The sequence below is a fragment of the Bactrocera neohumeralis genome, chromosome 6, assembly GCF_024586455.1.
Source record: "Bactrocera neohumeralis isolate Rockhampton chromosome 6, APGP_CSIRO_Bneo_wtdbg2-racon-allhic-juicebox.fasta_v2, whole genome shotgun sequence".
Taxonomy (NCBI): Eukaryota; Metazoa; Arthropoda; class Insecta; order Diptera; family Tephritidae; genus Bactrocera; species Bactrocera neohumeralis.
In genome coordinates, this window is record NC_065923.1 from 46,840,937 (window position 1) to 46,860,711 (window position 19,775).

Sequence of the window (19,775 nt, forward strand, 5' to 3'; positions counted from 1 at the left end):
TATAACCTCCAAATAGTAACTTGGCGTGGCGCATTCCTGTTGCTTGCTGCCAGTGCCGTTCTCTTCCCAATCGCTCCTACGTGCGAAGTAACTCCTTTATAGTGTGGTACCCTCCGCAATGCATGGTTCTGGCCCCATCAAACTAGAAGCAATCGCAGAGCGGTCTAGTTTGTCGTGAGAGTCTAGAATTTCAGTAATCCATCATTAGAATACATATTATTTTATTATCTGACACGGCTCTCTATTTTTCAAATAACGCTGTAATTCGTTACTCAATGGTCTATATGTTGTAAATATCATGACAAAAAGTGTCAGTTCTTAGAAAAAATTTCGTGTTTTTAGTTGCTACTAGCGAGAAATTAAGCTCTATTCTTAACTTGCTGGATATAATCTAAATTTTCCATATTTCTTGCGTGCAGTATGCGCGATTATTTTTTAGTTTTACCTACCTTTAAGTTGTGAGATATCTTCATATTTGCTTGGGACTTTCTCAAGATAGCTAAACTAAACTAGCGCTAGACTTTAGGAGTATTTTAAGATGAATCTTGATCGTAATTATTCTTTTGAATCACTTCTTAAAACATTCTGTTTTGGACTAGTGAATTTATTTGCTGTAAAGAAGAATCATCTCGAGTTCCAGAGAATCGGCAGTTGTCAGATTTGTCATGAAAAAGACGAAGTGTAAGCAGATTTCGCAAATCTACAAGTATCTTGATTGTCATACTTTCAATCATCCGTGGCAACTGTCTAAAATCGTAATTACACACCTCCATAGTTTGGTGATAGGTTCAAAATGCTTTGTCGAAATTTTTAAAACCTCATTTTTAAGAGTTTTTTCTGCTTTCATAAATTACTGGTTTTTCACTGGATATAGTGAGGTCCTATTAAAATATATTTCCTCCACTTAATCATATTCTCAAATAAACTGTTTTCGAAGGTTCCTTGTTGTTTGTTATTTCGATTTCATTTACCGCCATATCCTTGCAGGGTTGTAATTTACTATTCATACACACATATTATTTTGGCTTCTGTTTGTATGCACCCACACATAAACCTATGTTTTTATTTATTACCGTTGTTCTTTGTGCTATTGCTTTTGTTTTGTTTAAATCACTTTGTGTGTTTTTGTTCTTTGTTTTCTTTTAATTTTTTTTTTGTTTTTGTTTATTTGACTCTTGGTTTTTGTCACCCGGCACAGCTGGCGTTCTCCACTTACTTACGCTCCAACTGTTAGCAGAAGTATGTGTGTGTAAAGAGTAATTGAAAGGGCGGTGGCATTCTTTTATTGTTAATGTTATTGTATTGTGTCAGGAAGTCGCTTGAACGGATGTCAAAATTCTGAATTTAATGTTTTCAGTTTTGTAATTTAATTTGTGCACAATCCAGCCGATAGTCCTCTATATTTGTAAGCTTCCACTTAGCTCCGTTCATGCATCACAAAAATTTGTATTATTATTATTATTGTATTTACTGCAATTTGAGCAACCGAAACTGTCGTTTCACCACGACCGCAGTTTCGGTTGACAGTGGTTCTTAAATGTGCTGGGCGCAACTGGCCCAGGTACACGCACATTGTATCTCCGTTGTCTACAAACACTATGTATTTAGAAGCAACAACTATTTATTTCACAAGTCTCTTGTGTAACAGCTTATGGTTAACTCATACATTACTATTTTTTCTTTCTTCCTTCTTTTATATTAATGTGCTGCTTTTCGTCGCTTTCGCTTACATCAAATGATCAAATGCAACAAATGGCATGAAAATGTGCAAATGTTCATGCTCGCTGACCGGTCACTTGTGACTTGGCTTACAACGCAAATCCTGTGATATGTGGTTACGATTTGGTTGGTCGATGCAGCGCTTAAAGTGAAATTAATGGTGAGACGACCACATTCACAGCTCGTCGAACAGGGAATCATACCACGTAAGTATCTACAGTACCGTACAGTGTTTTAGCTTATTTTTTTGTCTTTTCATTTCGTTTGTAGTGACAAATGTAGTGTTTTGTTTGGCATTGTAAAAAGTTCTTATGGTGGTAGTGGTTTGTGGTATTATTTTATATATAATATATATCAATTGGTTATGTACTCATATGTAGGAACGCTTCATCTGTAGCGTTCTATTGTTTGCCTCCATTATGTGAGTCCCTCATTTGGTGTTAGTAGACATCTGCGGCTCGATTAAAGGCTTGGTGCTGATACTGGTCGCTGTACTATCGAGGAAAGAAATTTGTTACAAATGAAAAAAGTGCAAAATTGTCTTGGAAGTTTTATATTATACAAGTGGAACTGTTATATTATTTATGATACTGACCACTATACTATCGAGGAAAGAAACTTCTTTCAAATGTAATTTGGAACTTAGTGTTATAAACTACATCTATATTTTGTTTTACTGACCCATATACTATCGAGGAAATAAATTTGTTTCAAATGAGAAGTGTGTGACATGGAGTTGAAAGTATTATCTGTTATACATTGTGACAAAAAATGAACCTGAAATTATCAAATAAAACTCAAAATATTTAATTATTCATCAATATTTATTTTGTCGCCTTCAAAGTAATCCCCACCAGATGTGATGCACTTATGACAATGATTTTTCCAGTCCTCGAAGCTTTCTGAGATAGCCTTCAGCTTCTTCACCGAATTTTGTTTTATCTCTTCGATCGGCGTACAACGGGTTCCAAGGAGCGATAATTCCAGTTTAGGGACCAAAAACAAAAATAACACCGAACAAATTCTGGCGAATATGGTGGCTGATCGATGGCATTCATTGCGTTTTTGGCTTTGAATTCGGTCACAACCGTGGCTCGTTGCGATTGTGTATTATCATCAAGTAAAGTCCATGAATTGTTATTCCAAAATTCCGTCGGCTTTCGTTGAATGTTCTTACGCAAACGCCTCAATATGGCCAAATAGAACTCCTTATTGATCATTTGTCCCGGAAAAAATTCATGATGCACTAAACCACGAATATCGAAGAAAACAGTAAGCATTACCTTGATTTTTGGCCGGCTTTGGCGTGGTTTTTTTTGGTTTCAGCTCGTTTTTTCCCCTCCATTTCGATGACTGGTTCATGTCAAACTCCTGTCTCAACGGTAGTTATAATTCTCTCCATAAGTGTGGCATCAGAATTCGCCGGTTCAAGCTTGTACAAAGTGACTTGTTTACTGTACTGTTTTCGAAAAAAATTTAGCTATATCAAAATTAGTCGAGCAAGAATGCATTTCATAGCTCTCTTTCCATCTCTCTATCATTTGCTCGAAGATTTTCAAGCACCATATCTTTCACTGTTTTAGTATTTTCATCAGTTGAAGAGGTCGAAGGTCGTTCAAAACGAGGCATGTCTTAAACGATTTCTTGACCGTCTTTGGAGGCTTTGTACCACTCGTAGGCTTGTGTTTTTGGATCACCGTAGGCCTTTTCAAACTATTTGATAAATTGCGCTTCCACATATGTGTTTGGCATAGTAATTAAGGACAGTCCTGCCAACTTAACAAAATACATTTTCCGTTTAAGAATTATTCTACGTCTAAGGAGTGGTTATTTTGATGCCATGTCTTCAATCTGCTCATCGGTTTCCCGCTGTTAGTTTCATTCCGTCTCAAAGTTGTTAGTTTTTAGTGTTCCAATCGAAGTTATCTTTAAATATATTAGTACAGTTCTGGTAGTAGCTCCAAATTTTTCACACTACTGAACAAAGCAGCGAACTGATCACTAAAATTGAAAATTATTATAAATAAACTTGAAATTATGTTTGAGTAGAGATGCTCTTAAGCGCCAAAGAAGAATGTTGGCAAACCACAAATGTGATTAAGTATTCGAGTAATCATAGATTATTAATAAATTATTAACCTGACTATTAACAAAATGTTTATATTGGTGTCAAATACAATATTAGGTATATGCTTTAGAATCTTCTAATGTAATCCTAGTCAAGTCCAGCGAAATACTTCTAGCCAATGTGTCGTTGAAACAAAACTTACGAGTAATTACCAAAATATTATATTAAAAAATCATTATAGCATGAAAGCGAATATAAATTCATATTTCGCTGTCAGTCTGCAAGTTGACATTTGTTTTCCAAGCCATTTAGCTAAATAAATACAACCCCCCAATGGCCAACTATTAGTTTATGAAAATATAGCGGATAAAAATAAATGTCCCAAAATGCACGCTTTGGCGCCTAGTTTGGTTGAGTACTTTTAAAATGCTTTACATTGCTCGACATCATCACATAATGTGTAAATATATTATTTAATTTTTTGCACGCTGTCTGATGTCGGCCGCATTTCTTTTTTAAGGTAATAACATTTGTTAGGTGTCATTTGGTAAGCTTTTAAATGAGGTCTTTCATTCCTTTTGTTCTTCAGAGGTATGGACAAACTCAGCTACTTGTCTTCTCAGAAAGATTTCTTTCGTAATCGTTAGTATTGCACTTTCTGGTTTAATGTAGTTTAAGTGGTTTCATAGATATTTTTTTGAGAGGAATGCTTAAGAGTTTTACTCTCAGTGATCTTATTAGATTTCAGGAAGGACTGAGTGAGTTTTACTCTCAATGATTTTATAGATTTCAAGAAGGCTTGAGTGTATGTGCTTTTCAAAAATAGACGTAGAATTATTAACGGGCCATAAAAAACGGTTGAAATCCACCCTAAAGTGTCAGAAATAATCAATCGATATTGAACATAAATAGAATTCTTGGTTGGAAGTAGAGCGTTATTACCGGTTTCATCTAAATATCGATAAAGTTTCGTGCGACGGTTGATTTATTTTGCATACCAGAATTTGAGTATTTTCTGTAAGCGATATTTTCTTCTCCTTCTTCTCATATACTCGTATTCCAACGTTTACTGATATGAAATGACTTTACCAATAATGTCCTCTAAAATAAGCCCATCCCCAAATATTTATTTAGCCAGCGTTAAATTTTAAATTGGCTTTCAAAGTAGTGCTTAGCGGTTCCCCTCTGTAATGGCAGTTCACTTTTCTCATCTGCTCATCAATATTTGCCACCGCTCCTTCTTAAATATTATTCAGGTTTTGAGATTTGGCAGACACTTTTCGACGGCAGACATCGTAGACGGTTATATAAATAAAGGTAAAACGCCGTGAAGCTATTCGCTCTTGCGGTACTGATAAACGTAATGGGTGGATACATAAATAAAATTCGTTTTCAATTTGAATTTAAATTGCCGCCGCCATCTTTTCACGCCTACATTACGTCCTCATTTAAATACGAATACATTTTTATTTGCACGATTGGAGGAGGATTAATGCTTCAGGCATTTGTGTTTGACAGTGCATATTTTTAGGCGGACAGCAGTACATATTTATGAGACTGAGTAGACAGATGGCGCACCGAGCTTTACTTCGCTTTTTAAATGTAAAGCTTTTTTTTTCTAAGAAGAGTGCAGCTAAGATTTAAGCGTATTTGCTTTTCGTAGAATGTTATACCTCTTAGTAATACATGTTACTTATGTTGCTTTTCTTGTTTGCAGCCTTGAAAACCTCACCCGCCATACACGAGCAATGCAAACAGCTGGAGCGTGCCAAGACCAGCGATTTGCTGAAGGCCAAAATACAGCAGCGTCCGAATCGCGAAGACCTGGAGCGGCGTCACATATTGGAAGAGGATGAGTGTCATATCGATCCGAGCTTGGCGGAGAAACAGCGCATGCTAAAGAAAGCACGCCTAGCCGACCAGCTGAACTCACAGATACAGCACCGGCCCGGACCGCTCGAGCTCATCAAGAAAAATATTTTACACACAGAAAAACCCATTGAGAAAATTGTCAAAGAGGGTCTAGTATCATTCAAGGCAACAAGTGAGGGACTACTAACGCGACCACAGCATCCGCACAGTTACGTGACATACGAGGATGACTCACAGAGCTCAGAAAGCGATACGCGTCAGACGCCACCACGCGCTGATGAGCAAGCTGCATGCGACGGCGCTAGCGATGCACTGCAAGTGGCTGCTGCCTCGGCAGGCATAGTGACTGTAGCGCTCACCATACCTACAAGCGGTGGCCAGGTGGTCGTGACATCTGCGCCGATCTTACAGAGTAGCGCACCAGCGTTGAAAGTAAATGCGGTGCCACCGCCGCCACCACCACCACCGCCAGCGGTGTCTATCGCCAGTAGCGTACAGGTGAAACAAGAAACAGCGAATCTCTTTGAGGAACTTTGCCAGTCGGTGGCCGGACCGTCAGCTAGCCCTGGTGGTAGCTTCTTGTCGATGGTCTCCTCACCTGCTTCGCTAACGTCGACCACATCGACACTGAGTCCACTATCCTCCATTGCTTCGCCACCACAAACACTCACATCACTACCGCCGTTGAGTTGTCAGTTGTCGCTGGCAAAATCAGACGCGCCAGGCAAGGAGAAGAACCGCAAGAAATCAAAGTCAAAGCCGGCCTGCAAGGCGCGCACAATTAAATTTCACGAGTATAAGGGTCCGCCGAATGCTTCGCAGAAACTAAGCAGCGAAAGCAGTCAACCCGAGGAGACTTCCTACCAACTGATGTTGGAACAGCAGAATTGCTTGCTCAAATTTCTTGAGACACTTAACAAGAATCAGTCTATCGTGCCAGCAGCCAGTGCTGCAGCAGCAAGCAGTAGCAACAATGCTTCAGCAAATGGTGGTTTGGTCACAACAGTGGCTAAGTCGAATACAACAGCGGCCACAACCGCAGCAACAGCCACAAAACTGTCAACAGCGCTGCCCTCACCAGCACCAGCGACACCCTTGTCCAACGTTACGGCGGTAAGTGAAGGCGCAAGCAGCACAGCATCGCCGGCTAACTCGACATTTTCCATAATTTCCACGCCACGTCCACCGCCGCTACCATCGCCGGCACTTTCGGTCACTTCTTCCATACCACCGAGTCCGGCCACGAGTTACGCTGAGTCTACCTGCTCCGTAACAGATATCTCACGGCTGGAGAAGATGAAGGTATCCGATTTGAAAATGCACCTGAAGCGTCGCAATCTACCGGTATCGGGTCCTAAGCCGCAACTGATAGAGCGTCTCAAACCATATTTACCGCTTGACGTCACCGAGTGCTCGACCATTGTGAACACACCGGCTTCTACAGCCTCGTCCGAGATGATTTCCACTGCAGGCGCTGAAGCCATGGACGCCACCAACACGGCGATAAGCGCCGAGCTGCCCGTGCCCATGATTGTCAACTCACCGCATCCAGCAGCCATGTCACCGGAGCGCCGTAATCTCGAGCATGAGCAAATGGACATAGTGCAGCAAGTAGATTCGCCGCGTCCGGTACCGATGCAAACCATACTACAGCCGAAACCGCAAGCCGCTACCATCATTCTAACGAACGACGACTTGGTGCGCGAACAAAAGCGCCAAATCGATGAGCTGCAACGTCAACTACAACGTTCTCAGCAAGAGTTGCAGCAGATGCGACAGAAGCAACAACAAAACAGCCAACAGCAGAAGCATCTGCAACACCCTCAACAACAGACGGTGACCGCGCAGGTGGTGAACGCGCTTCCCACGCAGCAAATAACGCTGATCACCACCACAACCGCACCACATTGCGCACCACTCGCCATGCTGCCGCAAATAAAAGAGAACATAACGTTGCCAGCCACTAAAGTAGTCACGGTCAAATCGCATGCCGGCAAGGCAAATGCCTCAAATGCGGCCGCGCACAAAGCCGCCGCCAACAGCAACACTACAGCGGTGACACCGCAAGCGATGAGTCAGAAAATGGTCGTGAAGCAGCAATTGGAGGCGAAAATACAAAAACAAAAGCAGGCAGCAGCTGCCGCAGCGGCCGCAGCACAAGCGCAGGCGCAACAACAACACGTACAACAAGTGCAGGCGCAAGCGTTGGCGCAGGCACAGGCGCAGGCGCAACTGCGTCTGCTCACCACCACGCAAAAGACACAAACTTTACTCATTCCAACCGTGACGACGGCGGCGGCCACCCCGGCGAAACTCGACGACATGAAGAAGCTGCCGAATGCGGCGCGTCAAAAGAATTCCAACAACAACGCTATGAATAAGTGCAATACAAATGCTGCCAATACAAATAACATCGCCGGGACAACAACAATACTCGCTAATCAAATACCCTTGACGGCGAAGACGCACAACAATCTGGGACTCGTGTGGAACGAAGGCAATCAGACAATATTTCTGGTTGGTCTAAACGATCAGCATATGACAGCGCACACGATTGGCAATATTTCGCTGGCCAACGCTAGTCCAGCTACGAAGAAACTGCTGAATGGACATCAGCGCACGAGCTCATTGCCGAGCATACTATTTCCGATCGCTACGCCAGCTGGACATGAGCCACATCATCAGCTGATCGAAGCGAAGCCGGTGATTACACAACAACAGTTGCAACAATTACAGCTACAACAACAGCAGCAGCAGCAGCAATATCAAAATCGTCTCTTCCAGCCCACACAACAAATCATACAGTTGGATATTAAGCCACACAACCTACCGCCGCCACCGCCGCCGCCGCCACAATACGAGGAGGCAACTAAGCAATTGGCCGCCAAAGCTAACCTAGCCCAGATTAAGATCAAAGAGGAGCCCAACACGGGACGTAATACACCACATGCGCCCACGCACTCGGTGACCACGCAGACGACTAGCAAACGCAAGAATCCGGTGAAATCCGAGAAGGTCACCAATGTGCTGGATATACTCGTCAAGCAGGGTGACCTGCCCGAAAGCGTGCTAGAGCCCATCACACCCGTGACACCGCTCACGCCGGGCGGCAGCAATGCGCTTATGACAGACATGAGCGGCAATTTGATATTCAGCCCCAACGCAAACTTGCAAACCGCCGCGGACGTGCTGGCCGCGTCGGGCGCACTCGTGCCCAAACAGGAGCCACGCAGCAGCCCAATGCCGGAGAGCACTATGGTCACGCAACCGATGGACACAACACCTAGTGGCCAACAGCAGCAACAACAGCAGGCACAGCGTGATATAGACAGCGTGTTTCAGTTGCTGAGCGGCAGCGGCAATGATATGCCGTCCAACGCCATCAATTCTCCCCTACACAGCGGCTTCATTGACAATATCGACATGGCCTCGCCCTTACAGCCGGATGCACATATCGACGCCGAAAGCGTGGCTAAGACTTTGGACATATTTCTGGAGCAACACCATTCCACACCGCCGCCGCAAGCGTCTACGCCTGGCCTACACTTACAGCAACAACATCAATCGCCTACGCACCACGATATGCTGAGCAAGGCGAGCAATTCACCCGAGAAGGTGGTTATGCCGCACAATGTCGCCAGTCCGAATGCCAAGCTTAATCACTTTGATGAATTCGAGCTGTTCGAGTTGATGTCGCAACAGTTGGAGATGGATATCGGTGATGATGCAAGCAATTTCACAGCGCACGGTGGCGGCGGTGGTCTTAATCCAGCCCACCAACAGCACTTACATCATTCCAGCGGTGACGGCAAGAGCGCCAATGGCGTCGACGCGGCGGTGGCGGCAACGGCTGCAGCCAATGTTGCCACACACACGCTAAATGGGCTGCGGCGTGACATGAATCCCAGCTTGCAGCCATCGATCAATGAGCTTATACAACAGCAACTGCAACAACAACAACAGCAACAGCAGAGTCATCAACAATCACAGCAACAACAGCAGCAATATCAGCAATTGCAACACAACAATTGCGCACGTGACGTGTTGAGCGTCGCCGACGTGGATTTCGATGCCGATAGCTTTGTGGCGCAGCTCGCGCAAGTCAGCGAGCAAGAAGCCATTGCCAACAATAATAATAATAATAATCTCTCACACAATCACAGCATTTTAAGTGGCAACGCAGGCAGTCCACACAACAACAACAATTGCAACGGCAGTGAGGTAAGCAACAGCGGCGACTCCGGTCTCAATCTGCATGACAGCGATACGCGCACGCACAGTCACAATCACAGCCACAGCGATAATCACTTCAACGCCACCCCCATGGATGTGTGCGATGATTTCGACAATCCGCTAGGCTCCTTTAGCTTCGCCGCATTCTCGCCGGACTCCAACATCAACACACCGCCACATCCATTTGGCAGCGGTGACAGTGGCAGTGGCGGTGGCATGCTGAACGGCGGTTGCCTGGTGAATGGCGAGTCCTCCATGGGGCTGGGGGGCATCGGCGGTGGCATGGTGAGTGGCGTCGGTCTGGGCGGTAGCGCACCAACATCCGCCGCTGCCAGTTCCTCGACATGCGGCATGCAGGCGAACAACTCCAATTCCATGGGTATGGGTGAGCAAATGTCCATTTGTGGCCTCAGTGATGGTAGCACCATGATGGGCTTGGGCGGCATGGGTGAGAGCGCAATGACCACGGCGGGCAGTGACAGCTTTGGCGCACCTGGTGACATCTTAGATTTGTTCAATATAGATGATTATAAGATGTCCTGGGGTGAGGGTGATTTCGCTGTATAAACGGCGAGGGCAGTGCCAATTAAGCTGCATGGCTGCAAATTGTGTGGAACATGGCCGCCGAAGGTCGAGCGCAATTAAACAACATGTTTATCTGCCACGCTGCTATTGTTGTTGCAGTTTTTGTTGTTGCCAATATTCAAAGTCCGCTTTCGGTTACGGAAGTGTGCGCGCTGACCAACGCGTTTGTGTACAGGAAATTGAATTAATGCTAATGGCATTGTGGCTAGCTTTCGCTCTGAGCGGCAGGATGTGCATGGTTGCGGTGCGGCCGTAGGGCACGTGGGCAGTGGGGTGTGCGTTTATGCCATTATTAGACAATTATTATGCGCAAACGTTGCCGTTTGAGTGTAGGTGGAGTTCCAGCGTCATATAACGGTGTTTTACTGTCGGTTTTATTATAACAACAACACATGCTGCCACACACATTATCACTGCGCTCTCAATCAACCATATATACATATGTACATTCAAACTTATTCCTCTTTTTTCTACAATTTTACTATGATAACTATCAAATGGAGACCCCTACTTTGAGAAAATGCATTTAAAATCGATTTAACAAAAAATAAAAACAAAAATAAAAATAAAAACGAAAATGAAATGGCGCTTAAAATGTGAGCGCGCGAATTTCCATGTGAAAGCCAAGTGGATAATGTGTGCGCAAGTATGTAAATTGTTATTTTAAAGCCGAGCAGCAAGCGAGGAAGTAGGAGAAAGAATGCAAACAGGAGGAAAAGAGAGAGAGAGAGAGAGCGCGCGCGCAAGTGGTGGTAGAGCGTAGTGTAGCAAAAGTCAAATGAACATTATTTTAAAGTACGACGAAGACATGCATTGTGAAGTGAAAGTAATTAAGACCATTCCAAAAGTAAAATAAATTTAAAAAGTGTAAAGAATTTTTTTTAAACAAAAATAAATAGTCTAGTGTGTTTTTGGGGCGCTTGTCGGTGTGAAGAGAGCACAGTTTGGGCAGAGAGTGGCTTTGGGAGCGATAGAAACTAAAATGGCTGCAGGACAGTAGCATTATTTTCTTACAACAACATATGCTAATGAAATACAACCACAACATTTTTAATTAAATACAACAACAACATTTTAATTTAAAAAAATAGCAGGTGCAAAAACAACAATAACAATGTATTTTGAGAAAAAATACAAGTTATTGCAAAACAACAGCAACAAAAATTAGAGAAGAAAAAAACAGATAAATAAATAATTTAGAAAAATATAAAGAAAACTGCAACAACAACATTTCACTAAAAATTGTAAAAATTAAATAAAAAAAAATTTTAAAAATTTTAATTTATTTTTTTTTTAATTTAATTTTTTTTAATTTAATTTTTTTTTTTTAATTTAATTTTTGTTTTTTTTTAATTTATTATTTTTATTTTAAATTTTAAATTTCTTTGGGGGGCTCCTGCAATTTATTACCACCCCCCCTCCGCCGCCAGCACATGCATGTCCTGCGCTAGCTGCCGTTATATGTATGTATACAGCGCATGACAACAACAACAAAAACATTCTTTTTATTTAAGTCTAATATAAAAAATTATTGAAAAAAAATTGTAAATAGTTAAAAGTTGAATAAAATAAATATTTAATTTAAATTTTCATAAAATTAAATTTTTTGCATAGGCAAAACGAAAAAATGAGAAATGACAAAAACACAAAATCCATAGCAAAGCAAAAAAAATATATTGCTAACTTACACACATACATACATGTAAAATACATGCACATACAACAATTTTAAACAATAATATCAAATTAAAAAATTATTAAAAAATTTATATTAAATTAAAAAATTTGCATAAAGTGACATTTTAATTAAAATATTTATACAATAAGCAAATAAAATATTTAAATGCATTATTATAAAATATTGTCATATTATTATTAAATATTTTAATATTAATATTAAATATTTTAACGCGCATTCATAATAAAAAATCGCATAAAAAAGAAAAAAACAACATTTAAATATTAAACTAATATTATTATATTTAGCAAAAAATGTAATAGTCACAAATTTTCTAAAATCTAATATTTAAAATAATGTGAAAAGTATTTCCTTGGAGGAAAGAAAAAGCCTTTTTTGAAGTAAGTATTGCTATTTTATTTGCTTTTAATTTCTTTTTGCCACAAAATGCAATTTTTAGCTAAAAAATATACATTTTTTTCGCGCACGGCATGCAAATTATGTATAAAATTATAATAAAAAGTAAATAAAATATTTGTGAAATTCAAAATATTGTTGCTGCAACAATGACGAGGCCATGTTAGTTTAGTAGACATAAATATATATTATATTTTATATAACCACATTTAAAAAATAACCTAAAATTTAAATAGAATAAGCGTTTAAAAGTTGAATTATGCGATACCCATGAACATTTGTATGAAATGGTGAAATGCAAATACATTTATATTAAAAATTAAATAAAGAAATTATTATGTTTAACATACAAAATGCCAATTAGTTTGATAAACTAATATTTTTTAATTAATTTTAATGAATAAATATAAATTAATTTTAATAAATAAATAATTACATAATTATTTTCATATTTAAAATGCAAGTATATTATGATATATGTATGCATGTGCGTGTATGTTATTATAATAAAATTCAACGCTATAAATATATTATAAATAAAATGTGACTATAAACACATAGAATATACTCATAATACCCATAATTATACCCACAATTATATACACAATTATACCCAAAACTATTTATGTATACTGTATATACATATTTCGTCAACTAAAATGCAAAACAACGTATCATCAAAAAATCAAAATTGAGTTTTTTTATTGCTTCCGATACTACATCATATTACATAAATGTATGTAACATGAAATTTTCAGCTTCCGCTGTCAGATATAACCACTATATAACCATTATATAACCATCACATAACCATCTTATAACCAAAACTCACATTTTGTTTCAATGTGAGCGGCTACTATTATATCGTTTTTCCTTCGCCTGCAAACTTATGAAAAGTGAGGTTACGCTATTTTGCATTTTAGGTGAAAATTGTATGATAAAAGTTCATTATTTGCGCATGTCGGCCATAAATACACAAGCACAAGCGTTTTTGCCGGCATTTGCAAGTTTAATTGAGATTTATTTTGCATTAAAAATTCAACAAAACACTATTGTGCCACGTTATAACGCAGTTGCAAGTAAATTTCGAAAAGTTACTTGCACAAAAATAATTCCGTTTTAATACGCTGACTTCAACATGCATATTTTCCAACTATTATGATATTAAAAAATAACTATTATGATAAAAAAATTGTTTATGCAAAAAAAATGTTTTTTTAGCTTAAAAATATTTATGGAAAATATTATCAATATTTAATTTTCTTTAATATTTGATTATTTACTTATTAAGCGCAGCCTTAAATTAGTTTTAAAACCTGCAGCCACAAATAAAGTAAAAAATGTTGAAGTAAAAACCACAAATGAGCGCGTATTTAATAAAAAAAGTATATAAAAAAAAACAAGTACTTAATAAACTGTAATTATATTTTTGCTTTTATGCAATACTCAAACCTACGAACTACAGACATAACTAACTGCAGTTCGCTGTCAAATATTTTTTTTTAGTTTAAATACAAGCATAAAATACATTTGAAAAATATTTATTTTGTCTGGTTCATAAAACATTCTGTAACACTTAAGCTTAGCGTAAGGAAATGCAAAAATAAATAAAAATAAAAAATATTGTAATAAAATATAAACTGCAAATAAAAAAAAAATTAAATAAAAATTAATAAACAAAGCGTTAATTTTTACAATAAAATAAAATAAAATATTTATATAGTAATATTTTATACAAGTAAGTTTCCAAAAAAAATATTATAAATAAACAATAATATTATAAAAAATAAATAAATATATTAAATAAAAATGTATAATAAAAATTATATATTACAAATAAAAATAAAAAAAACATTTATTTTCTACAATAAAATGTAAGCAAAAACGTAAATACAAAGCAATTGCGTTAAAAATAAAACTAAAAGTATAATAAATAAAAAGAAAAAAATTAAAATAAAATAAAATGCTTAGCATACAAATACAAAAGAAGTTTGGTCAAATGTTGTCCAACAAGCGAAACTTAATAATATCACTACAAACACACACACGTGTGCACACGCAGCATGCCACACTGGCAGCGGCGCAAATGCCGTTACTAAACATACTCATTTTATTAATATTAGTGTATTAGTGTATGTATGTCATAGGCTTAAAGCTTTTAACAAAAAAATGTGTAACATTTTATTTTTACTATAAGTGACACATGTTATTTGCAAACATTCGCACCCTAATGCAGTGCATATGTATTGTTGAAAACACATAACGCAGTTTGTATGTGGCAGTTTAAGTATATATGTAAGTGCAAGTATATAATGTAGAAAATGCGCTTAGCAGCGTGGGTGAGCAAGCGCAGACGGCTAAAGCTATGCCTTTGAGGCGAAAGTTCGACACACACACACACGGATACTAACAGCGCACTAACAGTTAAAGCCAACTTAGCATATTATTGCGCCTTTTGAAAGGAGTTTATAAAATAAAGTGAGAAATAAAAGCATTTTTGCAACAGAGTAATCGGTATATATACATACATATGGTATATATGAATGTGTGTATATATTTTTTAGTAGATATTAAGCAATATTATTAATTTTTTTTTCGTTATAAATTTTTATGTTGTGTATTTGTATTAAATTATTAGCTATTTTAATTCATTTTTTTCATTTTTTTATTAAATTATTACTTTAATTAATTTTTTTTATAATTTTTTTTTTTATAATTTTTTTTTTATAATTTTTTTTTTATAATATTTTTTTTATAATTTTTTTTTTTATAATTTTTTTTATTATCATTAATTCTTAAATTTTATAATATATATAATATAGTAATTTATTAAATTTTAATTTTGTAATTTATTAAAATAAAATGATTAATTAATTAAAATTAAATAAATAATAATAACAATTTCTAATTTTCTAATATTTTATACTATAAATAAAATAAAACAACAATAATAATAAAATTTATTTTTTCTAATAAATAAATGAAACACGATAATAATATAAATGATTTTTTTCCCCAACTTTTATGAAAATAAATCAAAGGCAAATGAAAATTTTTGCTTAAAAATTATAATCAAAACAAATTTTAAAATTTTCTTTAAGTAAATTTAATTGTAAAAGTATTAAGAAGAAACAACCAAGGTATTTTTGTATTATTTTTTTGTATGAAATTTAATTTGTTCATGAACATTACAATTTTTATATGAAATTATGTTTCTTATTTAACCTTCTTTCGACCTGATAATTTTTGTTTTTTCAGTTTTTATGTTGTTTATTGAATTTTTTTGTTTTATATATTTTTATTTTTATTAATTTACTATTTTGTGTACTTTTTCTGCTGTTTGCTGTATTTTTTTGGTAGTTTTAGTAAATTTTTATTTTTACATATTCTTTAATTTTCATAAATTCTTACTTTTTATTCTTTAATTTTTTTTTTAAATTTTTTTTTAATTTTTTTTAAATTATTTTTTTTTAATATATTTTTTTTTTACTAATTTTTATTTTATTTTGTTGTAAACTTAATTTACTTTCAAAATCAGTATTTAAACAAAAAAAAAAAACCAAAAATATATAAAATAAATCTGATTGTGGCTTAAAAAGTTTTGAAATTAATAAAATTAATTAAAAAAACAGAAAATATTGATGAGAAGTTTTAACAAAACAAAAACAAACCAAATTATGAATGTGTTCAAAGATCGTGGCAGTTTCAGAAAATTTTAAGAAATGTTGGAAATTTATAGTTCAACAAAAAATACCAAAATCGACTATTAAAAATTAAAAAAATATATATTTGTTTATATTTTTAGTTTTAATTAATTAATTTTTTATTTTATTTTATTTTATGCTTTTTTTAATTAATTTTTTTTTATTCATGAAATAATTTTTTATTTTAATCTTTTTTTTTATTCTTTTAGTGTTTACTGAAATTGTTGTAAAATTATAAATACTAAAAACGCCTATAAAAAATTAAAAACATATATACATACAAACGAGCACATATGTATGTATATACTGAAAACCGATTACCCTGTTTCAAGTTTGCATAAATAAAATATTTTCAAGCAAAATGTTTAACGCTGCAAAGAAAATATACATTTTAAACAAATTTTTTAACATTTAAAAATATAATTAATACTTACTGTTACATTTGCTTCGCAATTACAAAATGTTCTACTACAATTATACATACATACGTATGCACGTACATTTACAAATAAATATTATATATATATATATGTACGTTAAATATTAAATTTGCTTTGTATTTATAAACAGTTTCTAAGCTCACATACTTGTACTACTTAAATAAAGAAAAGAAAGGAAGCAAGAAATTACACAAGTACTATACATATAACTACTTTATGGAAATAAACATACATACATACATATAACTGTATATCATAATTATTATAACGTATTCTCTTTACGGTACATACTACTTATACACATAACAAAGTGATAATGCAAAACCAACAAAAATAATTTATAAATTACAAAAAAAAAAATCAAAACCATCATCTAGACTATACAATAAATAAACATTATTAAATAAAAACATCTTTTCCAATATTAAATAAAAATAAATATTGTTTCATTTATATAAGAGTAAGAAAAAGCGTTAACTTCGGTTATACACAAGCTATAATAACTATGAAGCGCAGGCTCATATTTTATATTGGCTAATGTTAGTAATTTCGTTTTTTTGAATACGAATTTTTTAAAACATTTTACGAAATTATATATTCTCCATTTTGATCTAATAACTTTTGCCGTCTTTTGGGTAAATCCGTTTTCCTCACAAGCAAGAAACTAGTTCAAGTGGTTTTTGACGTCTTGATTTGATTTGAGGTGAAGGTGCCCTCAACAACCCTAGCAAGTAACAATCCGAAGGTGCCAATTCTGCTTTTGGCGAGTCATTAAACTTGTATGCAGTATCATATTACTCTGGTGGAACACTACACTTTTTCTATTCATCAATTTTGACAAAGTAACCTTTTTTTGGTGGTTATCGGCAATCGAAGTGGTTCAAGCTGGTTCATCCTTTTTAAACCTTGACTTCTTGTGATTTATGGGTCAAGCTTCGAAATTAATTCTACACGTTTCATGTGCTTGTGAACGGCCACGTTAGACAAATTTAATCTTTCAACAATCTCTTGAGTTGTTAAACAACGGTTTGCATTGACCTATATTCTCATCGACTTTAAAAGTCTCACTAGGACGTCGTGCTTTTACCAGATCAAAATTCCCAGAACGAAATGAATCGTTGCGAATGTTGGAAAAGGCTCACGGTGTTTCCGTTTTATCAAAAACACAAGCCGATGGGGGGTATAAAGTATTCAGAAACGGTCTAGAGATCGGTGAAGACATGCCTCATTCTGGACGACCTTCGACTTCTTCAACTGATGAAAATATTAAAAAAGTGAAGGATATGGTGCTTGAAAATCATCAGGTAAGTGTTAGAGAGATGACAAGAGAGATCGACATCTCTCGCGAGTCCGTTTGAATGACTTTGGGGGATATTTTGGTTAGGAAACGCGTTCTTGCTCGACTCGTTCCGATAAAACTGATTTTTTTTAAACGAGTACCGTAAACAGGTCTTATTCGTCATCCTTGATCGCGTGAATTCCCATCCCACATTCATTCATGGATACCTTGTACATGTTTTCTTGGAACCAAAGGTCGTCCTCATACACATTCTCCGATTCAGGCATAGAAAAGCCATTAATCATGTTTTTATAGCGTTCCCCATTGAATGCAATATAATGGCCGCTTACGCTTTCGCCTCTGCCCTTCAATGTAAAGCGATTTAAGATTTGAGTTATAATAAATTGAGTATTCCAAAAACCGGTCCTAACTCGATTCAATGTTAGGGATAGACATAAAAAAGACAACGTGTACCATTCCAATGGTTCAGAAGTTCATGGTACTGTAGCGTTTAAACACTCTTCTGATTTTTAAAGATGTGGCAAATTAAGAATATTGGCAGTTACTGTTGAGATTCCATACATATGGTATTATCTATCAGTATTAACAAGGGAGTATAATGGGGCAATATAGTTTACTGCAAAAACGTCGATGTTATTGGGCAACTCAAGCTGAGTTTTTTTGCTCTCTTTAAGAAGTCTATTAATAGTTGAGAACCATAATAACAAAAAATTTCATTTGATTACTGACATCACTATGTTCATTCGTAATTCTGCAGCAGTTCGTGAATCTAAAGGCTTTTAAGCTTGAGGTAATCTCACTTTGCCATTTTCAAAGACTTTAAGACCAACTTTTGAAATCAATAAAGATGAGGAGCGTTTACACATTTATTTTAATGCCTAAGTCGATTTAGTACTATATCTTTTTTAACTTTTCAGCCTATACTATATAACTATACAGCTAACTGGTCCTACACCGCTAAGGATTTTTAAAAGTGATTCCATTGTGCCCGTCTTAATGTCCTATTTCGAAGTGCTATCTGTTGGAGTTTGATACAAATCTGTCTTTGTATCTTCTCTTCTGGAAGATCCACTTGTTGGAGTTGAAGCTCAAATACATATGTATCTCTTACTAGTTGAGGCGAATTCAATGTCATCTCACCTAAATTTTGCTTTCTAAGTAAGCCCTGAGCTTCCGAGTGGACCTTTTCAACGGAAATATTCAAAAGCAGCAGCAAAAATGTGACTGTATTATGCAATTATAAGCAAATGTTTAGCAATTATGTTGAAAAATATCACTCTTCCGAAGTGAAAATTAAAAAGTATTTTCATTTAATTGAGTACTCTCTGGGCGTCTTTTGCTTACACATTTATTGCAACCGATTTATCACCACAAACTATTACTCCATACACATTTTCTGCACGCAATCTCCGCAGTTACTCCGTGGGGGCGATGCCATTTTAAACAGCTTCGCGAATTGATCTATTTTTAACTTGGGTCAACCGGCCACGCCAGCCTCACTGGGAGTATAAACTTACATAACTCTGTATTGTTGTTTGCGAGCGAGTAAACCGAGGGAGGCGATGTCATCGCAGTGTCGAGTTATAAGTTTGCAGTTAACGCATGGCATAATAATGACAAATTATTACGCCGCAACGCGTGTAGTGGAGGAGGCGTGCCATATCACTCCCACAAACACTTGTAGTCTTCTCTTATACGCAATATGCTCCTGAGTCGTGTAAACAAGTCGGTATGTAAGAGTAGCTGGAAATGAAGCAAT

The 19,775-nt window shown here is 36.3% G+C and overlaps 1 protein-coding gene across 1 annotated transcript in view; it reads left to right on the plus strand.

Moving 5' to 3' along the window:
* LOC126762567 (myocardin-related transcription factor B) overlaps positions 1 to 11,700 on the plus strand; it is a 374,476-nt gene extending 362,776 nt beyond the window's left edge. Inside the window, exons 2-3 of the mRNA XM_050479415.1 lie at positions 1,860 to 1,925; positions 5,505 to 11,700. Of these exons, the coding sequence (XP_050335372.1) occupies positions 1,877 to 1,925; positions 5,505 to 10,459 (5,004 nt within the window). The 5' untranslated portion in view covers positions 1,860 to 1,876 and the 3' untranslated portion in view covers positions 10,460 to 11,700. The remainder of the gene's footprint in view (positions 1 to 1,859; positions 1,926 to 5,504) is intronic.
* Positions 11,701 to 19,775: the final 8,075 nt, after the last annotated feature.